At 35.1% G+C, this 19691-nt stretch overlaps 1 protein-coding gene across 2 annotated transcripts; it reads left to right on the top strand.

Annotated features, from left to right (window-relative positions):
* The first annotated feature begins 14424 nt into the window (after positions 1-14424).
* Positions 14425-17372, top strand: si:ch211-133n4.7 (C-type lectin domain family 4 member F). 2 transcript variants are annotated; one of them, XM_052533404.1, is made up of 6 exons: positions 14425-14852; positions 15162-15253; positions 15746-15874; positions 16648-16698; positions 16801-16869; positions 17176-17372. In XM_052533404.1, exons 2-6 carry the CDS (start codon positions 15178-15180, stop codon positions 17364-17366), a joined length of 516 nt encoding a protein of 171 aa, XP_052389364.1. In that variant the 5' UTR covers positions 14425-14852; positions 15162-15177; the 3' UTR covers positions 17367-17372. The 2 variants fall into 2 exon arrangements, with proteins under 2 accessions (XP_052389364.1, XP_052389363.1); XM_052533403.1 differs by lacking the exons at positions 14425-14852; positions 15162-15253 and having other exon boundaries at positions 15503-15874.
* The last annotated feature ends 2319 nt before the right edge of the window (positions 17373-19691 follow it).

Below are 19691 nucleotides of genomic sequence, written 5' to 3'. Positions count from 1 at the left end.
TCGATGCACCGCCATCGAGGGTGGTGAGGGAGGAGGAGCTCACCGACCGGTTTCTGGCAGTAAAAGGTGCCTTCCACGACGTGTTCCATGGGTTGCTCCACTGGATCGGAGGTGCAAGAGGAGTGATGGTCCCCAGAGGGATAGTTCCCTGCAAGGTTTGCCAACACTGTAATCCTCAAACCACCCGCACTACTGCCGGAAGTGGTTCTCATCTTTCGGCCACCAGAGCAAGCACCAGATCACGGCAATGGGACTCCGCCCCCCTGAGGGTAGCAGAGACTGATTCATAGCTCCGAGATGGTCATCTTCCCACAGTGGGAACACTAAGGCCACCTCAGTGTGCTTGACGCCCAGACACGTGAGGCAGCGATCGTGACCATCCCCCATTGCCAGTTAGCGACTGCACCCAGAAACGCACGAGTGAAACGGCATCTTCATTAGGACGATCCGTCATTTTTACGAAGATGCATCCATAAAGCTCTTTTAGAGAAATTTGCTCTTTAGGAAATGCTCTTTTAGTGCTGAGGTGCACAGGAGAGTTGACCGCTTGCAACACGACAAGGGGTAGTACAGCCTGAAGTGCACAACCCACTCGAAACAGGAATGACCACCGCTGAAGCGCCGTCTCTCCAACACACTAAGCTTTCGAGAGCATCCTGTATTCGTAGTTCACAGCAGACACAGTTGAGCAGAACGATACTAACACTCAGCTCCGGAGCGAAAAGCTGGTATGCATTGTACCTGCTGCCTTATTATACTCACGCTGTGATCAGCGGCAGCTGGATGCAATAATTACATGCCAATGTGAATTGGCTCGTTAAGTTTAAACTCGAAGTAGATTGGTCTATCGAAGCGATATCCCAAGGGAACTGACAGTCAACACTGATAAGCTACTACTAAATATTGTAGAAACTTAATTTTCTGTAAAGTTGCTTTGCAATGACATGTATTATAAAAAGCGATATACAAATAAACTTGAATTTAATTGAAAGTTAAATGTTTCTGTAAAATAAACTGTACTTATGCCTCACAGAATAACAAGATAATTTATGAAAACCAAGCATTAAAAGAGAATTGTTCTCTATTTCCTCCAGTTCTTTCCATTTTGGAATGTACATTCAGTTTGCTTAAATAAAATAAGCTAAAGCAACATAATTGATGACCATTTTGTCACAGATTTTAACTGAAACTGAGCAGTGAATTATTAACTCCAGGCATGTTGGATCAGGAAAGTAGATGTTGAATTTAAGTGATTTTATATAGATTCTTTAGTGAAGGGAAGTGAAACACCTGATTGTGTTTAATGTTCAGTTATGTTGGAAATTTAAAAGAGTTCATGTTATTGTGTTTTCCATTGTATTGATATTAAAAGTTTGTTCATGTTTTTGTGGTTAACACATGTGGAAGAGTGGAACTTCTGCTGTCAGAAGGCTACATAAGGCATTTCATTTGTGGTAATGTCATTAACTTACTGTGCATTGTATTTGCATTTGCAAACCTGAGGCATGCTAAATGTTAATTTAACCTAAGCATTGGTTTTAGGACCATTGCTGTCAATAATTACCAAAAAACTATTACCATAAAAACATAACCGAAACTTTTTCATGTACAAAATAACTGAATATTAAACACTTCTTTAAATATACTACAATCTCTTCAATATGACAGAGCAGATATTAAAAAAGACTAGGTTCAACAAAAACAAAAAAGTGCATCAAATGACCTTTTAAAAAAATGGACTTAAATATGTTCAATCACTTCTTGTGTTTTCTGTCTATACAAATGACAGCCATTTCTGTATTAATACTTCTGTGGCTTCCGTGTTTCTGGCAGACACTCAACCTGCTGTCTCAGGCATGTCTTTTTAGGTTAATGAAATGGATTCAATCTATTATAATGATGACATGGCTTTACCAACAACTTCAGATCGTAGCTGCACTCAGTACAGAGGTAAGAGAATGCTGGCATCTTTAATAATTTATTCTGCTCAGTTATGTTGATCAGAGGTAAAGTACTGAACTTCTGAGAAGATAACAGATATCAAGATCATGTTAGAATGAATGCCACAACAGAAAGACCTGTGTAAAATGTTTCATTCATACATCCAACACTATAATATAAAGACGCTAATAACAAATGTATTGTGTAGGTTGTGTTTTTTCCACACATTCTAACAAACATTCTAACAAACAACAACAGCAACAAAAAAATACAAATTATGACAAGTATCTATTATTTTAAACAACATTACATGTATGCATGTAAAAATATAAAGCATCATGGCTATAAACTGAATTTCTACAATAGATACAGATTCAGAAATATAAACAATTGTTCAGTATCCTCTGTCCCTTTTTATTTGTAACCACAGGAAAATCCATTCAAAAGCAAAGAGGCACTTCTACTAAGTGGACAAAAGTTCTACTGATTATCCTCAGCATCTCTCTTGTTTTTGCTCTTGGAGGTCTCTGTGTTCTGGGAATCAAGTGTGAGTATAAGTACACATGTAATATTTAGGGATGCACCTATGTTTCAACCAATAATAATTATTTGTCAATAAATAATTATTAATGCTCAACGTGGAGGCAAAGAACCACCCGACGCAAAGCAGAGTACATTAAAATTTGTTTTATGCACAGCTAGCCATGCATTATCTCATTTATAGTATGGTCATTTGCCAGCATTGACAAGTTCAATCTGTTGACAGTGGTGGACGAAGTACACAAATCAAGTACTTGAGTAAAAGTACAGATACGTATAATAAAATATTACTCCAGTAAAAGTTAAAGTACTCCTTTTTCAATTTTACTCAAGTGAAAGTACAAAAGTACTCAATTTTTTATGTACTTAAGTAAAAAAGTACTGAAAGATAGATGTTTGCAATTTTATATAGGCTAATTTAATTTTATATTAGCACTTTTTTTTTTTTTTTTTTTTTTATAATCCTACTGCTCAAAATACATGGGATTTTTTTAACCACTATATGGAGTCAAGATATATTTTTGTTGTTGATATGGACTACGCTGACGAGAGCAATGTTCACTGTGAAGCTTACATTGGGATATACCTGAGAGAAAACAGAGATGACCATCTGATTTTCACCAGTAAGAACAAAGTATTTCAAAGTTTGTTGTTTTACAGAACATCACAGTTATATATGACATGATAATAAGGCCTGAAGATTTTAAGGAATATATAATTATATTTTCATAATGATTTTTTCCTTCTCAAACCTTAGTCTCACCCCTGGCCAAACAGGGTGCATCTCTTCCCCTCTTTGATAATTACTGTAGTAACCATTTTCTGAACATCACATTGTTTCTTTTCTCCCCAGATGTAATCTATATATATATATATATATATATATATATATATATATATATATATATATATATATATATATATATATATATATATATATATATAGGTGGTTGAATAAAAATATTTGGACATTATTTATAAAAATTACCTCAAGTTAGCACCAGCAAGCTAGCTAGACAGTTAGCATCAGCTAACAATATTTACTTATTTTCAGTACGGTTATGAATAACGTCCTTAATAACAATGTATGAAAAGTTTAGAGCTCTACTGATGATTAAGTCTAGAGTTTGTCCACCTTTGTGTGTGGGTCCATGTAGCTACATGCTGAATCGACAGGTAAATAAAAAGCCTCAAGTCCAAATATTCATTTATCACCAATTAACTGTTTGACAAACACTTCCTGCTTCGATGTCCAGATCTGAATTTAAAAAATCTCAAACATGCTCCGATGTCCCGAATCCCGATCTGAATCAACCGAGTCGCGAACATACTCCGAAGTAGCAATCTGAATCAACCGAGTCGCGAACAGGCTACGAAGTGCCGATCTGAATCAACCGAGTCGCGAACAGGCTCCGAAGTGCCGATCTGAATCAACCGGGTCGCGAACAGGCTCCGAAGTGCCGATCTGAATCAACCGAGTCGCGAACATGCTCCGAAGTGCCGATCTGAATCAACCGAGCGCGAAAAGGCTCCGAAGTCCCGATCTGAATCAACCGGGTCGCGAACATGCTCCGAAGTGCCGATCTGAATCAACCGAGTCGCGAACAGGCTCCGAAGTGCCGATCTGAATCAACCAGGTCGCGAACAGGCTCCGAAGTGCCGATCTGAATCAACGGAGTCGCGAACAGGCTCCGAAGTGCCGATCTGAATCAACCGAGTCGCGAACAGGCTCCGAAGTGCCGATCTGAATCAACCGAGTCGCGAACAGGCTCCGAAGTGCCGATCTGAATCAACCGAGTCGCGAACAGGCTCCGAAGTGCCGATCTGAATCAACGGAGTCGCGAACAGGCTCGGAATTGCCGATCTGAATCAACAGATCGCGAACAGGCTCCGAAGTGCCGATCTGAAAACTTCGACCAAAGAATGTAAAAAAATAACTCAATTTCTCTAATAACTCTATACTCTAATAACTCTACAAATCTATGAAAGACTCAGATCACGTATCTAAAAATAAATCGCTATAGTAAAAGAGAAATAATAAGAGGATTGAAGTTTCCTACTGTTCTGCTGTGTTTGGTCCTCACGTGCGTCTGACGCTCCGCGGCGCGTCTCCGCCCCTCACACGCGCGTACAGCGCTAAATTAATTATCTTTGCTAATTATTATACATTTACTTCATTGTCAGCTTCAGGTACTTCATTTATTATTGTTCAATGAACTGTTTTAAACAAAAAAGTTGTATTTCAGTAATAATTCTAAATTATCAAAATAAAATATATAAAATAATGGTTTCTATTTTAATATCCTTTAAAATATAATCTATTTGCTGTATTTTCAGCATCATTCCTCCAGTCTTCAGTGTCACGTGATCTTTAGAAATAATGAAAATATGATTAATTATTATTAGAACTATTAATAGTTGTGCTACCAAATATTATTTTGGAATCTGTGATACTTTTTTCAGGATTCTTTGATGAATAAAAAGTTAAAAATTAAATAAATAAACTTGAGTAAAAGTACAGATACGCATAATAAAATATTACTCCAGTAAAAGTAAAAGTACTCCTTTTTCAATTTTACTCAAGTGAAAGTACAAAAGTACTCAATTTGTTAAGTAAAAAAGTACTGAAAGATAGATGTTTGCAATTTTATATAGGCTATAATTTAATTTTATATTAGCACTTTTTTTTATAATCCTACTGCTCAAAATACCTGGGATTTCTTCCAAAATAACATGGAGTCAAGATATATTTTTGTTGCTGATATGGACTTATGTTTTAAAGTTTGTGGTTTTACAGAATATCACAGTTATATATGACATGATAATAAGGCCTGAAGTTAGGAAGATCATTTTAAGGAAAATATAATTATTTCATAATGATTTTTTTCCGTCTCACCCCTGGCCAAATGGGGTGCATCTCTTCCCCTCTTTGATAATTACTGTAGTTACCATGTTCTGAACATCACATCCTCTCTTTTGTCCCTTGATGTAATCTATATAGCTACATATATATATATATATATATATATATATATATATATATATATATATATATATATATAGGTGGTTGCAGGGGCGTCGCTAGGCCCTTTTTAGGGGGGCTTCAGCCCCTAAACTTATTCCCAGCCCCCCAAAAAATTATTTGATTAATTAATTAGTGATCGCTTCAGTCCCCTTTAAAAACTAATTTGAGACGGTGGCAAGCTGCATCAAGTTCCGGCTCCTCCCCTGATCTGAGTCTGCATGGATTCAGCGCGTTTTTCAATCCACAGGGGCGCCGAGCAGAGCGAACATCAGAGAGTACAAGGTGTGTGTGTGTGTGTGCGTGTGCGCGTGTGTGTGTGCGTGTGGTGTGTGTGTTCTCGCATCCAATACCAGTACGTCTTCGCTGCGTTCACTTTCAGCCTTTATCACAGTGTGACAGATGTTTTTTCTTCCAACAAAAATGAAGCGATTAACACCCATGAAAACATACTTTAGAAAACGATCATGATTTATTTTAAATTACTTTTTGAAATTGAAAACATTTTATTGTGTATTTCGGCATTACATTATGCAGCCATGCAAAATAAATTATTAACGACACACATCATTGTCTGAAAGTACTAAATGGCACAGAGAGAGAAACATCATGTGGAGTTATTTTGTTTTCTATTATTAAACATAATTTTGTATTAAGTAATAATTAATCATTAGTATATCATGATACATATATTAGAGTAAGAGTAAAGGGATCTGTGATTTTTTTTTTTTTTTAAGTAATTGATTTATAGAAGTGGCAAATTGATAATTATGTTATTTTTAATAAATATAAATAAATATAGAACAGATTAAACATATTGCCAATAGACAATTACATTAATACATGTTTTGTCTATATTCTTAATGAATATTAGCTGGTTAGTTAAATTATTTGAAATGAAATAAATGTTCAGGGGCTGACTTGATGTATAACCAACCGTATTGTTGATTATAAAGGCTAAAAAGCTAAAAATTAATAATAATAATAATAATAATACTAATAATAATAAAATATAATAATTTATATTTCATTGTAGATGAATATACAACATTTTTTTGTCATGCGGGAGTAGGTCTGCAAATGAGCAACAGTCAGGTGAGAATAGAACAGACAGCCTCACACACACACACACACAATACCACTGTGTTCCCAAGATTCATTGCCAATTTCCACGTACATTTCATAAGAAAAAGCAGTGGTATCATCAAAGGATAAACATGAATGTCCTAATACTGAATCAGCAAGTCTTTATTGTAAAAAAAATAAAAAAAAAATAAAAAAATCTACATTCCCAATTCAAAATTTTCCAGTGACTGGTCACATGTAAAAAACTGTATTAGTTTTTTTTACAGTTTTTTTTTTACAGTGTTATATATGGCTCAGTCAGTACTCCTACTCCCATATATGAAATACAGGGAATACAATGGAATAGTGGATTGCAATAAGGTTAGTAGTATACAACCCTACCCTAATAGTAAAATAATATTTTTTAATCATACCCTTATTGGGGGCTGAGCCCCCCTAAAATCAAAATCTTAGAATCGCCCCTGGGTGGTTGAATAAAAATATTTGGACATTATTTATAAATATTACCTCAAGTTAAACCCAGCAAGCTTGTTAGCTAGACATTTAGCATCAGCTACGATATTTACTTATTTTGAATCGTTTGGTGCGATTCGCGATCCGATTTAAGTTTATTTTGAAAAGACTCGTTTTCGAAAAGTTCGTTCATGATGAACCAGACACAGCTTCTTCGTGTCGGAGCACGTGATATATTATAGGGAGTAACGATATGTTTTATGAAATGTAGTGAAGTTAAAAGTATGATCTTATGCTTTGGAATTTAGTGAAGTAAAAGTAAAAGTTACTCAAAATAAAACTACTCCAGTAAAGTACAGGTAATTGAAAAATGTAATTAAGTACAGTAACAAAGTACTCCGTTACTGTCCACCACTGTCTGTTGATGATGTTTGCAGAGAAATAATTCAACAGAAGGGTAAAAATGGCAGTTATTTTCATCTGTTACAGCTCATTAGCACAAACATTGTGTCCATGTTAAAATCAGACACAGCAATGTGCAAGATCACATTTATTTAAATTAATGAATTATAACATTTATTTTAATTATTTATCAATTGATTAGTTGATTGAGAGAGAGAGAGAGAGAGAGAGAGAGAGAGAGATACATTTGTCTGTATAAATGTAGAGTACCTGTGTCTGCCAACTGCCCGTATATTGGGCCTAATCGATTTGTCCCATACATACAAAACATATTACAAATGACAAAGTGTTCGTTCTGAAATCTGAATTTATTCAGAGAAATAACTGACTATATACAGTACGGATTTAAAGACATAAAGCTTTATTTCCAAGATAGTAAGTTAAGCTTTTTAATTGTATTATTCATTGTAATATATTCAAATCCATTTCTGATACTAATACGTTCATGTTTAATAATTCCTGAATAATTATGTTCATAAAGAAATAAGCTATATTTTGTGATGGATCAGTTACCTGTGTCATCAGTGTGCAGCAGACACACCAACCTAAACAGTTCAAATATATCGCTTATACTGCCCCAAAAGACCGTGAAGACTGCAGATAGCAGTAAAAACTAACATAACATAAAAACTAATCCCATTTTACTGATTTACTTCAAATCAGGTGATTTTAGGACAGCGGTTTGAATGTAACTCAATGGTGCTCTCTGCTAGTAGGGGTTAGTAAGATGGCGGATCAAACACTTCTGGTGGCTTCACTTTCTGTTTGCAGTTTAGAACGTGATGAGTGATCCAGTCATATATAGATCAATGAAAGGAACCAGTTAGCGTTCTGGGTGCTAGCACTTCTATTCAAATGACTGGAAAACTGTAGCACTTGCATTAGCACATTTCGCTCTCTTAAGGTGATAATGTGCATTTTTGTTTCCAGTTTCAGTTCCTGTTATGAGCCCTGGACTGTCATCTCCATCATTCAAGCACTCTTACTGCAGAACCTAATACTTGTAATTATCCCTCGAGTGAACTCTTGTACTGGGTTAGTGCTCCATATGTTGCAACTCCCTATGGCAGTCCCATATGTGTATTTTCCAAGTGGCAACCTCCCTTGTGAAGCCCATAAGGAAGTGACTTAGGCTATTGTATGTCCACACGAAGTCAGAGATTTCCCTATCCAATCTTTTTTGTTATCTCATCTCAAGAAATATCTGTGTCCACACGAATCCACAAAACGATGTAGCATACATGCCAGACCAGCATGTGGTGTTGTAATTCTGCCACAGGGATACACTAAAAATGGAGAAGAAGACTTGGACTATGCCTATGCGTGGTATGCAAACGAACATGGAACAATACATTTATTAACCTGTGTTAATGTTAGTTAATAAAAAGACAATCATTCAGTGTTTGTTCATGTTTTTGTTGCTGTTACATTATGTGTCTGACTAGTTTCAGAAAATATATACGAATTCGCTTTCCACACAAAAAGCCCAAAGGCGGTGTTTTCAGATTTTTCCTTTCTGGTACCCAGTTTAAAAAAAAATTTGGTTTCACTCTCCCAAAATGGCAGATCCGTGTGGACAAAATGCCTATAAAATACAAAATGTATGTGTAAACAGCACAACAAGTCTCCATGTGGATGGGGCCTTACTGGCCACTAGAGGATGGTCTTAAAAGGGAGTCAATCCCATGGACTCCCCATGTTAAAATGGCAACTTAACGGCAAAAAAAAAAAACAAGTTTACAGCCTGGTTCAAAAATTATTTTGGTCTGTTTGGTCTAAGGTGTTTGGTTGTCCTCCCCTTATGTGGAGCCCACCACAGAACCTTCCCTATGTAGTACTTCCTCTAGTAAGTGCATAGAATGTATCTCCACATGTCCCCTCACTTCAGGTAGGATGTAGACTACGTAGTGTTGTTTTCTCACTGGAGGAAGTGAACACTTCCCAACAACCAGGTTCACCAGCCATTGAATGTTTATTAGTATTTTAAGCATATAAAAAGGCTTCAGACTGAGATGAACTTCACCGTTATTGGTAACTCTCCCAAATAAAGGAGAAAAATATTTGAATATCATGGTTATCGTCAATACCAGTTTATTGCAACACCCCTAATTAGGACAGTTTATCTCTGTCTGGTATCTGGTATTGACGATAACCATGATATTCAAAGCAACAATTAGCGATATCGTGTTAATTTACTGTGTGACAATATGCCATTATTAGCGATAACCACAATATTTAAAATGAACAGTTCTATTTTGATAACACCACATGTAAATACTCCAGTGCCAGTACCTGGTTGAGCACACAGGTGGCAGTATTGTACCTTAACGCTGACACTGTCACACAAGAAGAAGATGCAACGCTCGCATCTAATCTGAGAAGAGCAGTGTTCATTAAATTGCCATTATTTTACTAGTCATATAATGGGAAATATTATATTAACCTGTTAACAGCGGTTTTCTGTGTTTTTAAATACATCATTGTCTCTCCGGTCGTCCAACCAGAGATTATTATGCATCCCCAAGTCGAGGCTGAAATGTAGTGGGGACCGGGCTTTCTCGGTAGCTGCCCCTAGATTGTGGAATGCATTACCCCTTTGTATTAGATCTGCACCTTCACTATCCGTTTTCAAATCTATGTTGAAAACGTACCTCTTTGATTTAGCATTTTAAAACTGCGAATTTTCTACTGTATTGTTTTATTGTTTTTATTGTATTATGTTTTGTCTTATTGAAATGATTTTATAGTTGTTCAGCACATTGGTCAACCAGTGGTTGTGTTTAATAGTGCTATATAAATAAAATTGACATTGACATTGACATCTCTGCTCTTGCACACAATGGACTGTGAGCACAATAAGCATGGTCACTTCCACCAGTTTTTTGAGATAGTCCTCACTGCAGAACACAAGATCCAGGGGGTGTGGTTGGATCCAGATCCAACTCCTCCTACCTTAAATATACTTATATAAGCCTAACGGTCTTCACCCCCTGATCCCTATACCCACCCCTAAACCTACCCATCTCCAACCCCTAGATGTGGCTGTCCTGTTGGATTAAGAAGTTGTGTGACAGCACTGTCTGCTGCTGATTTATTTTTTCTTTAAACAGATGCCAGTGTTACAGTGCAACTGTCTGCTCAGAAAACTATGCACTAAGCATTATACATATATTACATGCACCAAATCAAAAAAGGTTTTACATAAGGAAAATGGTAGAGACATTTTTTGTACTTAATATTAACCCTTTATATTAATGTGTTTTGTTTTGTTTTTTATTTCAGACTTCACAGCACAGACTCTGAACTGCAAAACAAACTTTCATGGAAAGTTGTACTTATTCAGCTCTAATAATATGGACTGGTCAAGCAGCAGGTCTTTCTGTGTTTCAAAAGGAGCAGACCTGGTCACCATAACCAGCCAAGCAGAACAAGTAAGTTTAAGAAATTGTGAAATAAATGTTATTGGAAATGATTCTCTTGAATCCAAGCACTGTAGTTTGACAGGTTTTGATCAAAATATATAGAAACAAACTATAACTTAGAATACAGAACCATTTTTGTTTATACATCATTCAAAACAGTAAAGGGTCTGCTATTGTGTATACTCACAATAGGAATAAGAAAACAGGATGCGCTTCCTGTCACCTCAATTGCCATGAACTAAAAAACTCAGCATATAGGCTATTCTTGCCTCAAAGGCAAAATAAATATATCTGTGGAAAGCTTGAAATGTCTACAAAAAGCTTACTTTGTGTTTATGTAATCCATATGGTGCATTTCTCTATAAAGGTTCGTCCAGTGTACTGTGGAGATGGCAAGTCATCATCATTAAAGTCATCTTTGCAGCCAACACTGACTCAGAAAACACGAGTTTATTGATAAATAATTAAAATATCTCCTTCACGACATATTCATAGTCGTACTTTTGCCAGTTCGTATTTAAGTAGTTAAATGAAGAACTTCTATTTCACTAGAAAAAAACGTATAAAAAAGTATATTTGCACAGAACATAAAAATAAACGAGCCTTATATATGGTTTAGTTTAACCGTATAACCACAAATTATAGAAAATATATGATTTATGTAAGCAGTAATTATATAAAAATGTAAAATTTTATCTATTAGGATTTTCTGGCTTCTGAAATTGAAGAACAGCATTGGATTGGTCTCACTGATCTGAAAACTGAGGGAAACTGGGTTTGGGTGAACAACCAAACTCTTAATGAAACTGGAGTACAGTAAGCAATATTTTATTTTAACAGAAAAGAGATTGTGTTTATCAATGTATTGTAACGGAACATAAAAATAGTCAAATAAAAAAAGAAGTTCATTTAAAGTCCTATTAAAATTGAAGTCATTATTGTTTTGACTGGAATATTACAATCTTTGGAATATTTTATTGTATGTAATTATATTGTTTTAACCCCGATCGCCTGTTTGTTCTTCTTAAGGTCATGGTTCAAGAGAGCATCTGGGCAAAGTGAACCTGATAACTGGAGAGGAGATGACCCCTTTGGAGAAAACTGTGCTGTTGTGAAATATTCTGAAGGCCATGTATACTGGTTTGATGTTTCATGCAAACTTAAAAAAAAAATTATTTGTGAGAAAAAATATTAATTTGTGTTCATCAGTGAAGCATCATGAAAGAGGATTATACTACATATGCACAGGTTTTTGGATAGGATCCTCTTTTGGAATAGCTTATTTGTGTTTGTGTTCCGTCTGTTTTTTTGTTTTTGTTTTTATCTAGAAACTCTGAACTGTGGCAAAACCGTAAAACTTTTTATATAGACGTCCCACTAATTTCCTATCCCATTGTAGTCATTTTCATTCTCTCAAGAGCACGGTTGTAATGCAACAATTTTACATTTATATTTTATAAATGAAATGCATATCCATCTCAGTTTTTAACACATTTTGGATTTCTAATTATGGAAGTTGAACTTTAAATTGTATTCTGTATTATATCCGGGGTCAAAAGTTCCTCCTCACTGCATTATTAATAATCATTAAAACCAAGCTGCAAAAGCAACTTCATCTCTACTTCTTCCAGTTCTTTCTTCTTTTATCCGCTTTGTTTTAGCACCCATAATTACAATACAAAATGCTGGAAAACAAAGAGAGTTAACTTTATCTCTCCAAAAGTACAACAACTCATTGTCTACAGTGGGAGTGACATCCTCACAGTTTCAAAGATCACAGGTTAACAACACAAAGAGGAGTAGAGTCTGTAGAACATTAGCTGTTCTGACATGAATATGATGATGATAGTGATCCTCAACTGGAAGAAGTCCTCAAAAGAGTCAGTTTCATTTATTAAAGGGGGGAGGGGTGAAATGCTCATTTTCACTCAATCTCCTGTTAATCTTGAGTACCTATAGAGTAGTACTGCATCCTTCATAACTCCAAAAAGTCTTTAGTTTTATTATATTTATAAGAGAAAAATAGTCTGTGCCGATTTTTTTCGGAAAAACACGAGCTGCTGGAGGCGTGACGTGTGGGCGGAGCTAAAGAATCACGAGCGCCAGTAGGCTTTTGCGTTGAGAGCGTTTGGAAGTTGTGACATTACCGTGAGAAAAAAAAAAACATCATCCAAAACAAACCATGGCTAACAGTCAGATTCAGCCATTTATTTATGATCCAGAATCAGATCCCGAGGCTGAAACTGAACGAGAGCATGTACATGTTATGTAAGCCCTCTCTCCTGGGTCCTTTCTGACGCTCCTCGCACTTGTTCCGAGCGGGGCTCGAACCCGGGTCTCCGGCATGGGAGGCGGACGCACTAACAAGGAGGCAGAGATAGGAGAAAGGAGCAGTTTTACTCACCGCCTGCGGTTCCAACACACGATCGTGCCTCTTTTTCGTTGGGATTGCATCATCCTTAAGAAATAAATGATACGCAAATCCGGCGTCAAACTGGGCCTTGTTTGTAAAACAAGCATCTTCGAAATGCAGGGAACAAAAAAAACTTGCACAACTCCGTCGATGCTCTTTAAAAATAAACTCCGTCCACTGGTCCCTTAATGTTTTTGGCAATCTGTGTAGGGTTGTCTTGCCCTCGCAACCAAAAACACACTCCTTTTGTGACATTTCGCGACGCTCTCGCTCTGATCAGTGAATGTCTGTTGTGCTCTCAGTGCGCTGCTATACGGGAGCGCGCGCTCTTCCGACAGACGCGCCCTTAGGATCCATATAAGGAAATTCCGCTCCATCTAACGTCACGCAGGCCCATACTCGAAAAAAACTTTCCGAAACTTGTGACAAACCGGAAGGAGTATTTTTGTTCCAAAAATACTCCTTCAAACGTACAACTTAATTTTTGAAACTTTGTCCATGTTTAGCATGGGAATCCAACTCTTTAACAGTGTAAAAAACTCAGTATGCATTAAATAGCATTTCACCCCCCCTTTAAAGACCCTCTACATCAAACCAGTTCTCTCTCCTCATTATAACTTCAAGAAATCAACTGGACCCTCAACAAATTGCACCAGGATGCTCTATTCCAGCAGGCAGTGCATTTAATTATTCTTTCATTTATATTATTACAGTTGTGTTAATTAGAAAAATGAACAAGCTGTTTCTTTCAGCCGTTGATCTGCTGAATTTCAAATATTACCATAACTTCATGTCTTCATTTCTGAAACAGATTCTGTTAAGAATTCAGCAAATCAGTTACTTAATTCAAATTTATAGCCATGTTGGATAACAAATTGTATATTTAGAAGATGAAAAAAACTCTAGCCCTGTGGTACTGATGAACACGATTAAGTTTATACAGTGCTAAAAACAAAACAAAAATATTAACTAATTTTCTCAGCTGTTACTCAATAGAAGAACCTCAATAGAAGAAATGGTCTCAGAAAAACGTTTAGTATTTTCCCTGGTGGACCTCAGTTGTACAACTGAGAACTGAGCAGATTATAATATGTAAAAAACTCATTATACTTCTATTCTGACAGCATTTGCTATCTGGAGCTAGTTTTCAAAATTTGAAAGTGACAAGTGTTTTGCATAATCCTAGTCAATGTAAGAGACAATTTTAAGAAGCTATCATACTTATTTTTTCCACAAAATACAATTAAGATTTCACCCATTGCTATTGCCGATGTAATGTTCAAGTATAAAATATGAAGAAAATTAATGTTTATGGTTTGACAAACATTTCATGAGTTGTATTTACTTTTTCACAGAACTGTACACTGAACTCAATGAGACACCAGATAGACCGACCTGTATCCCACTTTCTTTGTAACTTCCTGCATGTCTCTACAGTCTACAGTACAGTATGAATCAATCTGTATGAGCACAGATGTACACATGTACACAGTAAACAGCATCTTCAGGATCGGTATGTACTGCATATGACTTTGTGTGCAATTCAAACTTTTTAAAGTATTAAAATATTACATATATGTATAAAATTATTTTTTATAATCTTGACCTTGACTGGCTGTTAAATATTCAATAAAAATAATAAGGTTGTACTTTTTAAAATCAAGCTGGAATTTGTTCACCATATTAGATCTTTAGACACTGCTAATCAAATTGGTCTTCCTCCTCCATATGCTTACTTGTATTTCCTGTCTGTATAAATGATATTTAATTATAGAGTAGTAATACAGTAGTAATGCTTCTGTGGCTTCTTCTTTTTGTCCAGCAAATAGGTCAACAAAATGGATTCGATCTATGAAAATATTGAGTGCATGCCTTCGACGACAGCTCCAGATTTCAGATTCTCTCTGTACAAAGGTAAGATGTTATAGGTTTTAGAATTTATATTTTCCTCAGTTTTGTTTAAAATGACACTAGAATCATATTAGAGAGGATTTATTTACTGCAGAAAGAATATTCATGCATTCTGAAACAAAATATCAAATAAAAAATGTGACAAAATTGAATTTTAATTTGGCGTTCTAAAGATGCATATGTAGACATCCATCCATCCTTTCTTTCTTTCTTTCTTTCTTTCTTTCTTTCTTTCTTCCTTCCTTTCTTTTATTGTATTTATATTAGTTTAATTTCTCACAAATGCTGTGAGCTCTTTTAAAGGGCTTGATCCTGCTAAAAAAAAAACTTACTTACAGAAATGTAATAATAGTTATAGATGCATTTAGTTATAGATGCATTTCTGAATGCCACTTCACTATCACTATTTTCAAAAATATGTTACAGGCTACAATGGAAATTCAGAACTTATTTGTTTGGAACAGTTTGTCACTTTAACACAATTTCTGACCCCAGATGTCTCATTTGAAGAACAAGAACAAGAGCGAGAAGTCACTTCTCCTAAGTGGACCAAAGTATCTCTGACTCTTCTCAGTCTCTCTCTTGTTTTTGCTCTCGGAGGTCTCTGTGCATTAGGGATGCTTTGTGAGTATAATTCATACAAGATCTTTGCTCTGTTCAGGGTGCATTCAGGTTGCATTCTGTTCAGGGTGCATTTACTAATGTAGAGCAGAAGCAACTTTTCAGCAGTGATGCAACTGATTTTTAACTTTTGCTTTTCTCAGACAAATTAGTTTTAAGCTACAGATTAAGCAAGCATTGTTGAACAATACATATTTATTGGTGATCAAACTGCACATCAGGTGTTTTTCTGGATATTAACATGAATACAAAACTAAAGGCGACACTTAACAAAGTTTCATTTGTTGACATTAGTTAATGCATTAACTTGAATAATCTACAACATTAATTAACCTTTGTTTATGTTAATTAATAAGAATGGAAATGTTGTATTTACAGACACATTTTCTGGCATTAAAAATGCATTAGCAAACATTAAGATTACACATTAAGATGCTGATAAATGCTGTAACTGTTATTTATTGTTAGTGTTATCTAATGTAGTTAACTGATGAAACCTTATTGTAAAGTGTTACTATGTTCATTTTAAATATAATTATATTTTAGTAATTGTACTTATTTTATTTTATAAACCCCATAAGTCTTCACATTTTTCATATTAAACTGCAGATAATTCAGCCTGCAGCATTAATGTACAAATAATTTCAGTCTTAGGTGTTTTGTGAACGTCATACTTTTTAAGTATCTCTCTTTTGACCTGGATTGTTCAAAATGCAACAGACAGCAGATACTTCATCTCTGATAAATGCTGCTGTTATTGGTTTCTCTTTTATTAGATTTCAATATGCTTGCCGATTTGAAATCAGCTCAAGAGAAGAACAGCACAAGTGAGAAACCATAAAAACTGGAGAACACAAACACGTTTCATTCACAGTAGTGTTCACTGAATTGAACACATCTACAATAATGGTTTTGTCATTTTCTTCAAGTCATGAGAGAACTAGAGGAACTGGAAACTAATTGCACCAGAGTTCAAGAATCTCTCCCCCTTTCTGTCAGTAAGTTGGCTTGTGTTTGGCATTTTTAATAACATTTATTTATTTAAATTAAGCATTTATTCCATCACAATTGGTCTAATATGTGTATGAAAATATGTGACACTAGTTACATGAACAATCATTCTGGCTGTAAGTTCTGTACATTAAACTCTTTATCCTAAAAACAAATTCAATAGTTCATTGGAGTGCATTTCTTTGAATAGCTGCTTCTTTCTGATTTACTTTTTAAAGCTTAAAGAAAGCAAAAGGAAACAATGTTTGATTTGCACAAAGTTTTAATTGCACATTATAATTCATTATTCACAGCCCAGTCTTGTAATCTCACTGTGAATGGCTGGATAGCTTGTCATGGAAAGCTGTATTTATTCAACTCTGATAAACTGAACTGGTCAAGCAGTCGTGCTTTCTGTATTTCAAAAGGAGCAGATCTGGTCACCATAACCAGCCAAACAGAACAGGCAAGTCAGATCAGTTACAGTCTAGAGTATTGCTATTGATAAGCATTTGTGCAAACAGTTCACACAAAATATGTATAAATGGAAATATGAAATCTTCACAGATCCTACAGTATGATGACTATGTCATGACCAAAACCACTCACAGTTTCCTGTACTTATATTTTGTTGTGGAAATTATGATAACCCGAGTTGTTGATTAAATGCTTCTAGCTTGAGTTTGGTGTATGAATTGTATGTAATGTACGGTGCCCGTAAGGTGACTTGTTCGGTTTAATTAGTTTTGTCGTGGCCATGACATAATCGTAGGAATGTGATAATATGTTGTGGCCACAAGATATTAATCTGTCGGAACGTCACATTAACTAGTGGGAACGTCATATTATGTCATGGCCACAAGATCATTTTGTGGAGGTAATGACATCCTTATGTCATGGCCTCAAGATGCTATGTTGAGGGAACAACATCCCAGAATAACATGTTTTTCTCGTGGCCACGAGTTTAATGCGTAAACAATCCTGCATGACCATAGCAACCCAGGATTATCAGAGATGGATTCATTCACATTTTATTTTGAATTTCGAAATTATTATATTATTTATACATATAAAATTTATTCATTTACATTATGATATTTTATGTTAATGTCGAGCATTTACAGTAAACTATTATTTATAAAAGTATTCAGAATGTTAAGTAAAGAGCTCAAAATTGAAGCAAAAAAAAAAAGAATATAAACAAAATAAAAAAATAACCCATAACAATAGGCTAATAATAATAATGTACACATTTTTGGGGAAATGGAAATGGACTTACAAGACTGTAGGATGGATAAAAAAGTTTTAATATTTTATTATGCACTTTATGTAATATTTATTTATGATAAACTTCATTTGAATGCTGACAATCGCATGTAATACAGCCCGGTAGCCAAAACATATGGTTAATATAATAATTACTTAATTCAAGATAAAATATGAATGAATCCATCTCTGATAATCCTGGGTTGCTATGGTCACGCAGGTTTGTTTACCCATTAAACTCGTGGCACGAGAAAAACATGTCGTTCCCTCAACATAGCATCTCGAGGCCACGACATAAGGATGTCATTACCTCGACAAAATGATCTCGTCGCCATGACATAATATGACGTACCCACGAGTAAATATGACGTTCCCACAAATTAATATCTCGTGGCCACGACATATTATCACGTTCCCACATGTTATTATGTTGTGGCCAAGACAAAACTAAGTAAACTAATCAAGTTACCTTACGGGCACCATAGTAATGAGGTAAAAGATGTGTGTTTCTCCTTTAGGATTTTCTGGTCTCTAAAATTAAACAGACACACTGGATTGGTCTCAATGATCTGAAAACTGAAGGACACTGGGTTTGGGTGAATAACCAAACTCTCAATGAAACTGGAGTACAGTAAGAACTTAATTACTGTAAAATAAATACAGCTGATATTCACTGTAGTTTGAATGACAAACAAAAATCACAATCATTAATGATTGTGATTTTTGTTTTGTTTTTTACAAGTAAAAAAAAAAAAAAAAAAACTGATCATCCAAGACCCAACCTGATCACCTTACCTACAGCTCAGTTATAAAATTACTTTAAGGTTAATAATGTGTTCTTTACCCAGACTGTTTGTGTCTTGAAGGTTCTGGTTCATTAAGGGGCCGATAGAACCTGATAACTGGAGAAACCAGGATCCATCTGGAGAGGACTGTGCAAGTCTGGGAGATGAGAACGGAAACTTTCAGTCTTGGTTTGATGCTTCTTGTAAAAAAATGAAAAAGTTTATTTGTGAAAAGAAAACATCTACTTCTATCATTGGTACTAAATAATCAGGCCTATACTGATTTTGCATATACACAGAAAACCAGAGGAAGTGCTTTTTTTTTTTTTTTTTTGCTTATGTTTTTGTTGTAAAAATGCTTTATTTTTTACTTCAGTGAAATTAACGGAATTATGTATTTGGATGTGTCCTGTTCTAGAAGCTGTAAATCATACTATACTTGCTAATAATAAAAGCTCTTTGTTTTGATAGCTCACACATAATTTTCATCTTAGCCAGTTTTATTTATGTTCTTTAGTATATCTGAAACAGTTGTCACCTTTATTTTAATTTGTATGTAGTTGTGATCAGTGGATGACAGCCTTGAGGTTGAACATGGATTTTAAGACTGCTATTGCAAAATGATAATGTAAATGTTATATCTGCTATTTCTTGTAAAGCAAATAAAGTAGGTGTTTGTGAGAAACTAAACAGAATTTAATAACTAATAATTTGATAATTTAGCATTTTTACATGTAGTTTTTGCCTGTTTTATCACTTTGTATTTCTCTGTTCATTTC

The sequence above is a fragment of the Carassius gibelio genome, chromosome A19, assembly GCF_023724105.1.
Source record: "Carassius gibelio isolate Cgi1373 ecotype wild population from Czech Republic chromosome A19, carGib1.2-hapl.c, whole genome shotgun sequence".
Taxonomy (NCBI): domain Eukaryota; kingdom Metazoa; phylum Chordata; class Actinopteri; order Cypriniformes; family Cyprinidae; genus Carassius; species Carassius gibelio.
This window is presented reverse-complemented; position numbering and strand designations above follow the sequence as displayed.